The sequence below is a fragment of the Anolis carolinensis genome, chromosome 3 (assembly GCF_035594765.1).
Source record: "Anolis carolinensis isolate JA03-04 chromosome 3, rAnoCar3.1.pri, whole genome shotgun sequence".
NCBI classification, from domain to species: Eukaryota; Metazoa; Chordata; class Lepidosauria; order Squamata; family Dactyloidae; genus Anolis; species Anolis carolinensis.
In genome coordinates, this window is record NC_085843.1 from 33,527,155 (window position 1) to 33,543,933 (window position 16,779).

Sequence of the window (16,779 nt, forward strand, 5' to 3'; positions counted from 1 at the left end):
ACTCTCTCAGTCTAAAATCAAGGCAGTGACAAGCCTGCTCTGAATATATCTTGCCAACAAAACCCTATACTGTATACAGTCGACTTGAAAGCACATAAGAACAAGACATATGCCAGATAGGAGAATAAGTAATCCTGAAGTTTCAAATAGCGTAAGACATATTTGGAAGCCATGGGATGCTTTTAAGATGTATTTTTGATTAATGGTCATAGAATCATAGAATCGTAGAGTTGGAAGAGACCTCATGGGCCATCCAGTCCAACCCCCTGCAAGAAGCAGGAAAATCTCATTCAAAGCACCCCCTGGTCTTCAGGAATTATGTATTCTTCTAGGCTAGAGAATGTTACATCTTTGGGCTAGAGATGTTTTGTATTCAAAATATCATAGGATAAAATATGTGCTGTTGGCATGTATATAAACAACATACTGTTGAAAGAAAAATAACTGCAAAATAATATAAAGCTCTGCATTTTAACGTATTGTTTCCTCAGTTAAATCCACTGTTTGCTTTTCTAGGCATGTCAATGTATTATTCTCAAGTAAGAAAAGCTGTAGATAACATATTGCGGCATCTTGATAAAGAAGTTGGGCGGTGTATGATGCTCACTAACATCCAGATGTTAAACAAAGAACCTGAAGATATGATTACGTGAGTATTAAAAGTCATGTTCGTCTTTTGTAGCACAAAAGCAGGGAGGGAAGGGATGTGACTGCCTTTAAGACTAACTGGTTTTTATTTTAGCATTAGCCTTCATGAATGTATAGACCTATTTCTTCAGATGCAGTGCTCTTAACAGGCTGTGTACTGAATCCTAACTGAGATCCATAATAGTTTTCAGATTGGTTTCAGAGCTTGCTCTGCTTCTGGGAATCCTAAAGTATTTATTTTCTAATTTCAAGCAGCAAGGATCAGAATATAAGTATCATGTTGGATCAGGCCAAATTCCTATCTGCTTGAGCAACCTGTTTCCCACAGTTGCCAAATGAATATTCCAAAACAAAATGTGAGGACAACAACCTCTCCTACAGTTTAAAAAAAATCAGGGGTATACTGCCTATATTCCTACAGACAGTATCTAACTATCCTGACCTGTAACTGCTAATAGCTTTATGGTCTAAACATTTGTCAAGCCCACTTTTATATATAGCTATCTAGATTAGGGGCCTTTTTATCTTGTAGTCATATATTTCATAATTCAATTAGTAGAAAATTAGGAAAAAATCAGTGCTTTGACTTGTACGGCTTTTGAGAGCTGATTCTGCTCTTTTTTTAATTTCTCGGAAAACTGAAAAAATGCACAAAATGGGTAAGCATTGCCTAACTTTACTGGTTATATGAGATATTTAAACATAAAAATATGTTACATCAATTTCATGTGAAAAAGGAGCATTGAGGGTGAAATTTGTATTTTCCTTATTTTCAGAGGTGAAAGGAAACCAAAAATTGACCTTTTCAGGACTTGTGTTGCTGCTATTCCTCGACTCCTTCCGGATGGAATGTCTAAACTAGAGCTGATTGACCTGCTGTCAAGGTAAATGTTAAATGATTGCTCAGTGGGACAAAAATACAGCTGCTCTTGTTTGTGGAACTACTTCTTAGATGGATGTGGTAAATTGTCACCTTTCCGTGAATCAGATAAATGAAACAGTTACTTCTGGCTTTTCTACAGAGAATTGTGCTACCCTGTCTTCTAATCAGGTTTTGTTCACTTGTGCTGACATATATGTTCATTTACATAATGCTCTGTAATGTCACAAGGTTCTTTGTTTATTTAGGCTAAGCTTCAAAAAGCAATTTAGTTTAAGATTTTGTGATAGCCAAGTAGAATTGTTGACTTGTTTTTCTTAGAAGCTAACTTACTGAACTATCCCCAGTTTCAGTAGCAATTTGATTTGTGTCATGGGAAGATTTTACTGAAGAAAAACAGGTCTAAAGGCCTCTTGGGCTGACTAGTTTCGCTTGACTATCTGATCCTGGACAAACTGATTTACTGAGCAGCAGCATCAATACAAATAATGCTTTCAGGGTAATATTTTAAAAAATAAATCCCTTCCTGCCCTTTGGAGATTACAGTCTAAACTAGAGCTATAGAAGAAAGATAGATAGGAGGAGGTTAGCAAGACATAAAGCTTCTCATTCCCTTAACTCCAGCTCTGATTGTATTTGAAAATGTGTAGCCCATGCTAATTTGGATATTAATTTCTTCTACCTTAAAACACAAGTAAAAGTCTACCAAGCCAAGTGCAGTGTTTTGAGCCATGTATGTCCCACCCATTGGATCATCCCCTTGAGCTACAGTGATGGCAAAGAAGTGAAATACCTAATAGGCAGCAAAAATTGGCTGGCAATCTATCTTTGCTTTGATTTTAAAGGCCCCATCAGATTCTGGCTTGGTTGTTTCTGTTTAGTGCTTTTAAGTTAATAGCTGCCTACACATCGAATGCAAGCATTTCAATGGGTACCTATGTGAAGAACAAACTTCACACCAGAAGAATTCTTATTGATCTTGCTGACGTTGAGTTGCTAATGTTCTTCTCTTTATTTCAAAGACCAGATCCTTTAAGTAAATGCATTATTTTCATCATAGTTTGGTGCTGAATGCCACCCATGCAGCATCTGAACCTTTTGAAACTTATTATATCAAATCTTTATACAGGCACTTGAATGAAGCTCAGCTTTTGAGAACACCTAGTCCCTCGCAGTTCTACGCAATTGTTATGCTGTCTTGCACTGCATCCCATGTCCTCGCCCCATGGTTGCACCTTTGCACTTATCCCATTCCCTTGCCCATTGTTTACAGCCTGGCCATGTTTACAGTAGCTTACTGCTAGATGAGCGCTGGTTTAATTGAGTTTTAAGTTGTTGGGAGTTTTAAGTTGTTGTTTTATATGACTATTTGTTTTATTTAATTGCATTTTATATTGTGTTTTATTTTATGCTCTGTTTTTAGGCACTTTTGTGCCATGCATAAGCCACCTCATGTCCCTTTGGGGAGATGGTGGCGGGATACAAGAATAAAGTTACTATTATTATTATATTATAGCTGTTAGTTGTCAAATCAGCAGACCCCAATCATGACATATTCTTAAGAATGGGTCCAAACAACATGAGCTAGAATAGTGCTACTCAAAGTTTCAAATATACCTAGTTTATACATACAATACATGTTTCTTCCTGTGCAGTGACTCATGTTAATTTTTGAGTTCCTTTTACCAAGTCATCTCCGGCCAAGCTCAAATGAGTTCTTTCAGTGACATAAAGTTCACTGTTTTTAACTCTTTAAGACATAAGGACAAGACATTTGTGCACCAGAGTCATATTTTGCTGTAGGGCTCGGGCTGTGGCGCAGGCTGGAGAGCAGCTGCAATGAATCACTGCAATGAATCACTCTGACCAGGAGGTCATGAGTTTGAGGCCCGCTCGGAGCCTATGTTTGTCTTGTCTTTGTTCTATGTTAAAAGGCATTGATTGTTTGCCTATATGTGTAATGTGATCCGCCTTGAGTCCCCTTCGGGGTGAGAAGGGCGGAATATAAATGCTGTAAATAAATGTAAATAAATAGAAGCCACACACAACTCTGCCTACAATGTCACTCAGAGAATGATAACCAATGACCCCAAGTTTCAGCCACTTGCTATGTAATGTTTTGACAAATAAAGTGGCCAGTACAAAAAAATGTCTCAACCGTTCTATTCTATACAATATATTTTACCCATTCAAAGTAATGTAATATCCCATGCTAAGGTTTTGGGTTTGTTTTTTTTGTCAAACCATGACACAAAGACAAGAAGTGATATATTCAGATTGCTGGTGGGTTGGCCCAATTAAAATGGGAAATTCTCTTTGGGTTTGGAAAATACAAGAATCGTAGCCTCTAACTTTAATCCTAACTACAGTGCTAATCCTTAATATGTTATAAATTTTATTGAGTGAAAATCTAACTCACAACCTATTCTGATTTGTCCTTTTTTTTGTGTGTAATGTACTGTAGATGTGTTGATCAAAATAAAGGGCTCATATTAATGCCTCACTATCGTCATGAAACTTACTTGTGACTTTCAGTTTTACTTTATGTTTTTATACAGGCTTTCTATCCATATGGATGACGAACTTCGGCACATTGCTCAGAATTCGCTCCAGGGTCTGCTTGTTGATTTTGTTGATTGGAGAGAGGATGTACTTTTTGGGTTTACGAACTTCCTGCTACGTGAAGTGACTGATATGCATCATAGCCTTTTGGACACATCCTTAAAATTACTATTACAGTTACTTACACAATGGAAATTGATAATGCACATTCCTGGAAAATCCAGTGAGCAAGCAAAAAACAGATCTTCAGAGGTAAGATTCTATATGTACCTCGTACATAACATATTCCATTTTAGAAGAATTAAGTAACTTTTCAAGTACATTGCTTCATTTTTAAACAATTTATCTGTTTAATTTGCACTTCAGGCAATTTTTCTTATTTGTGACATAGTCATGTTCCCATTAGGTGAAACACTATATCCTTAGATACATAGAAAATAGTGGAATTTCATAGGGATGTCTTTGTAGGAGAAATAATTTTATATAGACCTTTAGAGACAAACCAAATACAGATCTTTATTTACAAATTTTGTTTGCATTTCACATTGCATATTATTATTCTTTGCTACTTTGTTGTGAACTCTTAGAGAGGAAGGAATACAGCAGAATACTGTATATGTTTGAACAAATAAACGAGTGCATTGTATTGCAGCTGATACCAAATGGATGCAGTCATAGGACGCAGAGTGAAAGAAGTTCTTATTCCAATGTGCTCCATGCTGTTGAAGGGTTTGCACTAGTGTTGCTCTGCAGTTTCCAGGTTGCCACACGTAAATTGGCTGTTCTAATTCTCAGAGAGATCCGTGCTTTATTTCATGCTCTGGGACAAACAGAGGTATGGTTTAACAATTTCTTTTTTTCCTCAAATAATATAGCTATGCAATTATATTTATTTTGCCCTACAGGTTTCCATTTTAAAAATGGAATTATTCAACAGTGCTGTGCTTGTTTATAGCAAGTCAGTGGGACTTGCTTTTCAGTAAATTGTTGTAGCCTTGACCTGTAAGGGTTTTTTGTGTGTTTATTTGCATAGCCACTGAACCACTGAGATTTGGCTAAGGACCAAACTAGGTATTATGGCAGGAGATCTGTGATCAGATTTTCTATACTTTTTTTTTAAGGAATACCGTAACAATAGTGGATTTGGCCAGTAATATTGTGGGAAAGGGTTACCTATTTCTTCTTATGTGTTATTTTTCTGATTATAGTCCCTCTCCCCAAAAACTGCTACTTATCTCCAAAGAAAAAGGAAACAGGATATTATATGAAATTTTGGACTTTATGTCTCTTTGCACTTTGAATTAAAATACAAATATCTCACTTTTTGGTTGTGTGAGATTTTCAAGCATCATCTTAGGCAAGAAAAGTATATGCTTACTGTTCACAATTGCTTTTGATATGTCTGTGATATAAATAAGCTAGCATTTATTCAGATACAGAAATTCCTTAAAATTGGATTTGGATTGATCCAATGTATGTTTATTCTTAATTGTATTGGGTTTAGATTAACTGGTACAACCTATGCATCTTCACAGCAGATTTAGTGTATTCCATTTTTCTTTTTACAACAGAGAAGGTTATTTCTTATTTGTCAAAGACAAAAGCATTGAGAGTTTTGTTCCTGATATGTAACCCTGTTTTAATTGCTGTGCAGAACAAAATATTCTCTGTTCATGCTACTGGAATGCTTTAGCAAACACAAGGCTAGAATTTCAGCCCTTCAAATACAAAATGTCTTAAGTCATATGGAATTTTCTGATGAGCACTTAGGTTTTGCAAACATTGGACAAAATCCACTTCTTAGCTTCACAGTAAGCCATATTAGAAACCAACGTACATTTCTGCAAAATAAAATAGGCATTTTGATAAATACAAGGATATACAGTGATAGAAATATGTGGGGGAGTTGTCTGATCTAAATCATATCACAACTATATTTGAAACACCCCAGAAATTATTATTATTATATTTATACCCCTCTTTATCTCTTCTGCAAGAGACTCAAAGCGGCTATTGTTGTGTTATTGATGGATTAAATATAATGTATGTGACAGTGTCTAATATGTCAGGATACTGCTCAAAACCCTGAAAAGTTAGTTTTCTAAATACAACAGAATTGGAACTACAACTTTCAGCCATTGTAGACAGGGAGGTCCATGGAATTGTCCAAAAAAAGTTGTTCTTTCACACTTAAGTACTTTCTCAGTAGAGACGTGCATGCATGGTGACATATTGGTAATTACTAAAAATATTGTTGCTTTAAACATATTATTATTACTATTATTATTATTATTATTATTATTATTATTATTATTATATATTTATATCCCGCCTTGCTCCCCATGGGGACTCAAGGCAGCTAACATCTATCCACACTAAACAGTTTAAAAAGAGCATTATAAAGATTTAAAATAATGAAATAATATTGTGGTAAAAGCAGAATTAAAATACAGCAAATACATTAAAATGGCCTTTAAAACTCATATCCCCCCAATCCCAGCCACCCTCCGCAGAGCTTCCCCTTCCCCTTCCCCAAAAGCCTGTTGGCAGAGGAAAGTCTTGAGTTTTTTGCAAAAGGTCAGCAGGGATAGGGCTATTCAGGTTTCTCTTGGGGAGGGAGCTCTACTCCCCTGCAAAGAAGCAGAAAAATCGCATTCAAAGCACCCCCGACAGATGGCCATCCTGCCTCTGTTTAAAAGCCTTCAAAGAAGAAGCCCCCACCACACTCCGGGGAAGAGCTTTCACAGTTAGGAGTTCTTACTGCTGAACAGCTCTCACAGTTAGGAAGTTCTTACTAATGTTCAGGTGGAATCTCCTTTCCTGTAGTTTGAAGCTGTTGTTCTGTGTCCTAGTCTCCAGGGCAGCAGAAATATCAACATTTATGACATAATAAATATGTTAATCTTAGTGTGCCATAAAACTCTTTTTGCACATCTTGGGTGAATGATGAAGCAAACTACAAAGTGGCTTTGAACAGCAAAATAATATGGAAAACTCTCATCTGCTTGCTATAGGGTCACCATAAGACAACAAAACTGGGATATGACATAGATGTAACACATTGCATGATTGCCACCTGGGAGCTAAGCGGATTCACTAGCTCCCCAGGTGGGATATCTCTGCAAGCCATCATCCCAATATGGCATTAAGTTTCCACGTAATGGGGAAGATAGACACACAGGACCCAGAGGATCTGGGCCAACACCAGAACTGCAGGTAGTAAGGTTGTGTCAAAGAAAAAGGGTTTATATGGACACCTCAAAGGAGGAACCTCCTGAAAGAAACCAATAGCTGTGCTATAATGTACATGAAACTCTTGATCCGAGGTAGAAATCAGGATGTATGTAGAAGGTTGATAAAACATGATCAATAGTAGCACAGCAGGGGAACAGCTCCCCTACCTCCCATGGATTAGAGAAAGGACTTTCCCCTCTAAAATCACCTGCTAAATTCTGCTTGTGGCTCAGGATAATTTAGTTCTGATTGCCCAGTTAGGAAAGAGAGACCATGAAACCCCCAGAACCTGCATGGGGTACTGGAATAGGGCAGTCAAGCTACTGAGAAGATGATGGCAGCCAGCCCAGATCATCACCATCTTTGTAGGGCAAAAACAGACTTCCAGGTAATTCTGGTGGTACTTGTGTTTCTTGTTGAATGTAAAAAGTTGCTGTCATTTTTACTTGTACAGGATGATGATAGACCTATGATAGATGTCATGGACCAGCTAAGCTCTTCTATTTTGGAAAGTTTTATTCACGTGGCTGTTTCTGATTCTGTAAGTACCTTGTTATTATCTCTAACTTCTAGTCATTCACCCCGTGTGAGTCTAAATAAACAGAAATTCTGCATTTTTAGAAAGGATTTAGGAATGTAGAGATAAAAATTGTAGGTATGTTGAAAAACACTTTCTTTTGCTCCGGGCATTGGACTTTATTCTTCAGCAAAGCACAGGTAATCTCCATAATCCATTGTTGCAATTCCAGCCCTTTGGCTGTAACTGTTGCTGCATTAACATTTTCATTAGTTTTTTAGTATCTAACGGAAAATCGGGTAAAAACTGATAGCCTCATCCATGGAGTTCCATGCATGCATTCAAATCACATTCTGATTGCCCATTGATTTGCTGAATGGCTGAATGGATATGTTCATTGGATCCTCTATTGGAATGGTGTATTACCACAATCTAGCAGGTTCCTTTTAGTACAAGGAATGGGACATGCAATAAGCCAGTCAAGCAAATAACCTAAAAATCAAAAATAGCTTTGTACTCATTATGGTCATTGATTTTAATTGAGTCTCCAAACTGAAACAGACATCTCTTAAAAAAAACAGATGCTTTATGTCATCATGGGTGTATTGTTGTTGTGTTCGGGCATTGAATGCTTGCCCTTTGTTTGGAATCCCCCCTGAGTTCCTCCGGGGAGATAGGGTGGAATATAAATAAAGTTGTTATTATTATTATTATTATTATTATTATTATTATTATTATTAAAAGGAAAACTTTTAAAAGACACTTTAAGATAAGCATTGAATGAAGAATTGGTGGGTTTATAAATATACTATATACTATTAGTGGAAGAACTGAATGCTTTGCAATTTCCAGAAAGAAGGTTGACATCTGGAGTGTCGAAATACAAAGAAAATATAGAAATGCAGGTCAAACTGAAATAACATGATAGTGATTATGTTGCTCATTTTTGTTTTTCTACCCCTCTTCCCACAGACAACCTTACCATTAACACATAATGTGGATTTGCAATGGTTGGTAGAATGGAATGCAGTCCTCGTTAATAGTCATTATGATGTAAAAAGCCCTTCCCATGTATGGATATTTGCACAATCAGTCAAAGATCCCTGGGTTCTCTGCCTTTTCAGCTTCCTTAGACAAGAGAATTTACCAAAGCACTGCCCTACAGCTCTTAGCTACGCTTGGCCTTATGCGTTTACAAGGCTACAGCTCGTTATGCCTTTGGTTGACCCAAAGTAAGTTCTGCTGTTATTTCATCAGTTCATGGCTGTCAATATTTTAATTCATTATTGGATTTGTTCTGTGTTGTTATGCTTTTTATATTAAGTATGATGGTAATGTGAAATATCCAGTAGGGGTGCATGTGTGCATGTATATCACATCGGATTAGATGTCATCCTGTCTGGTATAAAATGTTGCACGAGACCTTACCATACTTTGTCGGAGGCTTTCATGGCCGGGATCACAGGGTTGTTGTATGTTTTCCGGGCTGTATGGCCATGTTCTAGAAGTATTCTCTCCTGACGTTTCACCCACATCTATGGCAGGCATCCTCAGAGGTTGTGAGGTATGGAGAAACTAAGCAAGGAAGGTGAGAGAAGTGAGAGAAGAACTCTTTGTCAGTTGGAGGCCAGTGTGAATGTTGTAGTTAATCACCTCAATTAGCATTGAATAGCTTCATCTCCTGGCTTCCTGCCTGGGGGCATCCTTTGTTCAGAGTCGTTAGCTGCCCTTGGTTCCCATGTCTGGAACTCCTCTGTTTTCAGAGTGTTGCTTCTTATTTACTGTTCTGATTTTTGAGTTTTTTTTAATACTGGTAGCCAGATTTTGTTCATTTTCATGGTTTCCTCCTTTCTGTTGAAGTTTTCCACATGCTTGTGAATTTCAATGGCTTCTCTGTGTAATCTGACATGATAGTTGTTTGAGTGGTCCAGCATTTCTGTGTTCTCAAATAATATACTGTGTCCTGGTTGGTTCATCAAGTGCTCTGCTATGGCTGATTTCTCTGGTTGAATTAGTCTGCAGTGCCTTTCATGTTCTTTGACTCGTGTTTGGACGCTGCGTTTGGTGGTCCCTATGTAGACTTGTCCACAGCTGCATGGTACATGGTAGACTCCTGCAGAGGTGAGAGGATCCCTCTTGTGCTTCGCTGACCTTAGCATTTGGTGGATTTTCTTCGTGGGTCTGTAGATAGTTTGTAGGTTATGCTTCTTCATCAGTTTGCCTATGCAGTCAGTGTTTCCCTTGATGTATGGTAAGAACACCTTTCCTCTGGGTGGAATCAACATTTGGGCCACACAGTTTACAGAAAACCTACACACACAGATAGATACCTTCATAAAAACTCCAACCATCACCCAAGTAAAAAAAGAAGCACAATCAAAGCCCTGACAGACCATGCACAAAGAATCTGCGAACCTCACCTCCTCCAAGGTGAACTAAACCACCTAAACTGGGCTCTACAAGCGAATGGATACTCCACCATGGACATCAGAAAAGCTGTAAGGCCAAGAGCAAGCCAGGAGTGTAAAGACAAAGATCCACCCAGAGGAAAGGTGTTCTGTTCAATGCTAATTAAGGTGATTAACTACAACATTCACACTGGCCTCCAACTGACAAAGAGTTCTTCTCTCACCCAGGAGTTTCCACAGATATATATAAACCTTCCTTGTTTAGTATCTCCGTACCTCACAACCTCTGAGGATGCCTGCCATAGATGTGGGCGAAACGTCAGGAGAGAATACTTCTAGAACATGGCCATACAGCCCGGAAAACATACAACAACCCTTACCATACTTTCTTTGCAGTCTTTGCTCAGCTGTACTTCTGAAGATAGTATTGATAGTAGGTCACTTTTAGCTCTTTATGTGTAAAATGGTAATTCTTATACATTTTCAAGTTGCAGTGAGAATTATGTAGTTTAAGTAAATTATAAAATACGTATAGGCCCAGTGATGACTTTGTGCTTAACAAGAATGAATACTAAGAACATTTTGTTAGAATAAAAAGACTTCGTTGAATACCAGTGAACAGGCTTAACCTGTGTAATGGTAATCAATTCATTGGTCAAATTGCTTCCTAGTAGGATGGAAATTATTCACACTTTCTGAGAGTGAAACAGGGCCATCTGTAGACCTGGCCTGCTTGCTTACACTTCCAAGGTTCCTTACTGTGTGTAATAGGCACATAGTCCCCATCTTCCACTAATAAAACAATAATTTATATAAATCTCTAAACATTGAGAGAGAATGATGATTGATGCTGACTAAGTGTTGGTATAGTGCAGTGGTTGCCAGCCTTTGGGCCTCCAGGTGTTTTGGACTTCAACTCCAAGAAATCCCAGCCAGCTTACCAGCTGTTAGGAACTGTGGGAGCTAAAATCCAAAACACTTGGAGGCCCAAAGGTTGGGAATCACTGGTATAGTGGGAGAAGCAGCTTATGTGGGCCAAGATCAACCTCAGTGAAGTGTTCACTTAACAGTGTTAAATTATCTTATTCTCCTTAGTATATCAAATTCAACAATTCAACTTGATGCTGCTGTTGTTGTTCAATTTGTAGAGATAGCTATCATTTCTCAGAAAATTATGTCACAAATCCTGGTCACTAATATCTGAACTGACCACGTTAAACAATATTTCCAGCAGCCCTGTGAATGCGAAGAAAACCAGTACAGCAAGCAGTGGAGATCATTATGTAACATTGTGGAGAAATTATCTTATTCTCTGCTTTGGAGTTGCAAAACCCAGTATTATGAGTCCTGGACATCTTCGTGTTTCAACTCCAGAGATCATGGCTACTACCCCTGATGGTACTGTTAGTTACGATAACAAGGTAATGCCATATTTAATCTAAACTACTTCATCAGCATATGAGAAATATTCAACTCTGCTCTTTTATTGTATTTGATGCACTTGTTACCTGCAGTGGGTTTATTTGAGAGTTCAAGGAAATGGTGCAATGTATATGCAAAGAATGTAGATAACTACTAGGCTGAGTTATCTTCAAAAGTAGCTCTGGAAAAGAGCCGTTGAAGATGAACCTTTGAGGTTCATTACCATTCAGAATTGGGTACGTTGACTTGAATCACAATTGGAAACTTCACAGTTACATTGGGATGATGTAGCTGATTGTTCTTTTCTTTAACATTAGTAGGCTATAAGTACATTGCCATACTACAGCAGCGTGAGTCTGGGAAAGCTTAGTCCTTCCCTGAAACTTTTATTGACTGACAAGAGTCAAGCCAGTGTCATTATAAGATAGAGTCCCGGGAATTATAATTTTAATAACCTGTACCTTTTTAATTGAGGCTGTTATCTTTATCACAAATTCTATGCCTGATTCTTTAATTCTGATTAAAACTATCATAATGTTTTTTGATGCTATGTTTGTCTTACGAAGATATCCCATGGTATTCCATTTGTATCACCAGCTTAGTTAAACTAGTTTGAAAATTATTTTATTTCAACTATCAAGGTCATAGAAGTTTGCTGCCAAGATGCCTTTTTGTGGCTGGGACTAAAAATGGGAAGTATGTTGATGTGTTTATACACGCATACCATTTGCATTACAAATACAGATTTCTCATAGCTGTTTCTGGTTCTGCTATAAAATCCTTGGGCAATGCTTTACCGTTTGGGAAATAGGTGTCCAACAAAGGTGAATGAAATCCTACTACAAATTAATGTTTTCCACTCACCACCTCACAGTCATCTTCTGTCCCACCAGAAAAAGACACACTTTTCACTGTAGCAGGCACTAATTTTGATTTGAAAAATAATCGCAGACTACCTTAAACTACTTCTAGAATACTGGAGTATTTTATTGAGCTCCAGCTTCAAGTATGTATTATCAAGTGCCATGGGGAGCCATAGGGCAAATGTACAAAACGTATATGACATGGTTGATCTGCTGAAGTTAACCAGGTACCGATCTGTAAGCTGGCTTTACACATTGCTTCAATTGATTGCTATTTATATTGTGTCTTTTATATTAATGATCCACTTAATCCTGTCTTCTTAATTCCCCAGTGACACTCATAACAAGTCTGCATGCGTTGCAATCTATAGTTTTCCTTAATGCTTGAATGACTGAAAAATATTTTCATTTATTTTTAGGCTATAGGAACTCCATCTGTTGGTGTACTGTTAAAGCAGCTTGTGCCTTTGATGAGACTTGAAAGCATAGAAATTACTGAGTCACTAGTTTTGGGCTTTGGAAGAACAAATTCTCTTGTTTTCAGGTATTTATGTGGTACAGTGTCACATGGTCCAAGCTTGCTATAATATTTCTGCGCTAAGAAATAATGGCTTATTATCTTGGAAAGACAGGAGGAAACGAAAAACAATAGAAATCTTAGAAGAATGCATAAAACAATTTTATCTCATAGGTTTTATATGAAACTTATGGTATTGCTTAATTACTTTTCTGTTCTGTTGTCCCTGTCTAAAATTTGTATATATTAAAGCAAGTGAACTCATTTTAGCATAATCCTGCTTTGCTCTCCTGCTGCCATTTCAGACCCATTTAAACCAAAAGGGTTTTAAATCGCATAGATGTTACAACTGTGATCCAACTTTTTACAAAGTTCTGATCAGCATGGCTAGGGATTACCTTTTCACTTCACTGTTGGACAGTATTCTGTCTAAACAGCTCTATAGAGTGTATAACACGCTCTGTATAATGAATAGAATTTGGCATCTTATGTGTAGACCATTCCTTGTTCATTGGAGCTATTTCAGGAAGATCCAGTTGCATGTTGAAACAGAACCATAAAGAAAATACTGTAATTACTGACATGAAGCTTGGCTATTCAATTTTTTTGATTAATGAAGTCCTTTGTTTCACAAAGCGTTTTGTTTGTAATCTAGGGAATTAGTAGAAGAACTTCATCCACTAATGAAAGAAGCCTTGGAGAGAAGACCAGAGGTTGGTTCATCTAATTAGGCTTTACATGTTTAATAGGCAACACTTGTATAAAGGAACAAAACAATGAAGAGAAAAAAGAAATGCCATCAGTCGAAATTAATTTTATATTTGGCAAGCTTTTAGCGTAGTAATTGTGTAGTTCATAACTTTACTTTACTTGAAAGAGGAAACAGCAGATCATGATGATTTACAGAATTTTGTGGCATATAATGTCTTCAGAACAGTTTACAATCTCCCTACTACATAATTTATTTGAATGTTCAGTCATCTTCCTTTTTTCTTTGCTAGAATCAAGTTCTAGAATAAGAGAGAGAAGATTTCAGGGTTGCAAGGACTCTTTTTTTTTTTTTTTTACTAAAACTTCCAAGCTTATCATCTGGGGCTACATACAAAATAGTAGCTGCACAAGAACTGTAAATTAGTATAACCAATAATAATAATAATAATAATAATAATAATAATAATAATAATAATAATAATAATAATAATAATAGCAGTTTTATTCTTATACCCTGCCACTATCTCCCTGAAGGGACTCAGGGCGACTTACATATGGGACAGAAAGTCCAACAGACATAAAAGCAAACAATCCATTAAAACAAAACCACCACCAAAATAAAATAAGGTCGTAAAATACAATCCACAATTAAACATAAGAGGAAAAAGAGAGAAAAAACAACACAGTACAAATTATTGCAGACATGGGATTCTGATTATTTAATGTAGATTTTAAGATTGCTGTTGTTAAATGATTAGATCTAAGCTGATATGTTACAAATGTCATAGAGATTTAGTAGTACGTCCCAATTTGCCTTCTACTCACTTCTATAGCTAAAGAACTTGATAGCGAAAGGATCCCACTGGAAATACCCAATAATACCTTTTTCAGCATTCTCCAAGCCTATCTAGTGTATAATTAGGTTTTCCTTTATGTCTTGCTCTGCTGATGCTGAAAACATCAGAACAGGGGCTTTTCAGAATGTTATTAACCATGGCATCATTGCATCATGATTTAGTCAATGAATCCAAAGTAATCCACGGTGTAAATCTTTTCTTGTAGAAAAACATGTTATCTAGAGTGTTTTCTATACTACTAATGTAAAGTCATAGCCGTGTTAGTCTGATATATTGCTATGTAAGGGATCTTGCAAAGCCTGAAAAACTAATAGAACAAAGACAGTGCATAAACTTTCATAGATGATGTCTACTTCCTTACATGCATCTGAGGAAGTACACTCTATCTGTGAAAACTTATGCAACCAACTTCATTTTCTCAGTTAATCTCTAAGATGCTACATATACTATTAAAAAGAACATATGCTATTAAAAAGTACACAAAAAGAATAATTTTTTCTTCCAACACAGAATAAAAAACGACGAGAGCGACGAGATCTGCTGCGGTTACAATTACTGCGGATTTTTGAATTACTTGCTGATGCTGGTGTGATAAGTGATAGGTAGGATATTGAATTTTTGGTAGAAGAATGCTCTGTAGCAATGCCAATAATATCTTGCAGTTGTTACTACTTTTTAATATCTTTTAGATACTTCTTTTTTGTATGTGTGTATATATATATATATAATTTTTTTTTGGAACAGCTGTTTTAAGTGTTATAGTCTACCAAGTGTTCTTGTTTTAACTAAATTGCTTTTTTTAACTCATTCTACTTCTTTGTATCATAGCACAAATGGAGCCTTGGAGCGGGATACCTTAGCACTTGGAGCCTTATTCTTAGAATATGTTGACCTGACCCGCATGCTGTTGGAAGCTGAAAATGACAAAGAAGTGGAAATCCTTAAGGACATGAGAGCCCATTTTAGTGCAATGATTGCTAATTTGATTCAGTGTGTGCCAGGTATGGAGATGTGATAATCATGGAAATTGCAGAATCACAAAAATGAGAAGGAAGGACAGTGTTGGGTATAGGAAAGAAGGATGTACCATGTACTAAGTAGGAGTATATAAAAGGGGAAGTATGAAACAGATGAGCTTAAATTTATAAATGCATTCTTTCATTTGTTTTAAGTAGATGACATATCACAGTTGCGGCACTTACTAATTTCCTCATAGAACAGTATAAACTCTTGTGTTTACCTAGTGTAAAGTGTGCATTTGCAGGTTGCATAGATAATGGAAATATGTTGATAAGCTATCTTTTATACTTACTGCCAATGATTTACTGTTCTTAATAATGTAGGACTTTTGTAATGGGAAGCATCTGAAATTAACGCATCCTAGTAGCTCAGCTTAAGTGAGTTGTACCTGGTTATTGTAGAGACTGCAAAGAAAAAGTTGGCTTTCATCTCCAGACAACTACCTTCTGCCTGATAAAATGATCATTGATATTTTTTTTTTTGCTGTCGCAGAAGCTTTATTTAGCTGTGCTTACGTGCTGTGTGGTCTAATGAATGCATTGCAAATTGAACAGATTCTTTTGAGGGAGATTGTACAAAAGGCTGCTAGGCTATTCACTGGTAATCTGAAGGCTTCTTCTGTATTTATTGAACATATATCCATTAGATCCATCTCATGGCCTACAAAGCATTAAGCCCAGCTACTGAGCACTTCATGGATTCTGGTGCATAGCTGCCACCTGAAACAATGAAAGCCATCCTTTTTTACATGACATTCTCTCAACATTAATAACTTGCATTTTCATTCCCTATACAGTTCTGTTGCTCCAAAATAGCCTTTTGTAGTTTTTAAATGCAGTAATATTTAGATTCAGCATAGCTTTCATTTCAGTTTATTGGGTTGTTCAAAACGTAATGTGTGTAATAAAGTTCAAATCCTGTGCAGAGCAGAAGATTGATGTCACCCCGGCAATTTTTCCTGGACTATAATTGTCCATGCCCTCTTGGCATGTTGCTGTTCACCTTGGCATAGGCAGAGCTTGGTCATACTCCTCAAAATTTGGGGAGTTGTAATCCAGAACAAATAACATTTCCATGCTTTTAATAATGATAATAATAATAATAATAATAATAATAATAAAAATAATCCAGCATATATAT

General features: G+C 36.7%; 1 protein-coding gene across 7 annotated transcripts in view; it reads left to right on the forward strand.

The window, feature by feature from the left end:
- The window catches only part of fry (FRY microtubule binding protein), a 286,727-nt gene that overhangs the window by 173,552 nt on the left and 96,396 nt on the right, over nucleotides 1-16,779 (forward strand). For all 7 annotated transcript variants that reach the window (XM_008107925.3, XM_008107921.3, XM_008107919.3 and 4 more), the window contains 11 exons: nucleotides 517-649; nucleotides 1,425-1,532; nucleotides 4,087-4,342; nucleotides 4,743-4,925; nucleotides 7,779-7,865; nucleotides 8,814-9,073; nucleotides 11,481-11,670; nucleotides 12,954-13,078; nucleotides 13,707-13,764; nucleotides 15,130-15,221; nucleotides 15,448-15,620. In XM_008107925.3, coding sequence (XP_008106132.1) covers nucleotides 517-649; nucleotides 1,425-1,532; nucleotides 4,087-4,342; nucleotides 4,743-4,925; nucleotides 7,779-7,865; nucleotides 8,814-9,073; nucleotides 11,481-11,670; nucleotides 12,954-13,078; nucleotides 13,707-13,764; nucleotides 15,130-15,221; nucleotides 15,448-15,620 — 1,665 coding nt within the window. The remainder of the gene's footprint in view (nucleotides 1-516; nucleotides 650-1,424; nucleotides 1,533-4,086; nucleotides 4,343-4,742; nucleotides 4,926-7,778; nucleotides 7,866-8,813; nucleotides 9,074-11,480; nucleotides 11,671-12,953; nucleotides 13,079-13,706; nucleotides 13,765-15,129; nucleotides 15,222-15,447; nucleotides 15,621-16,779) is intronic.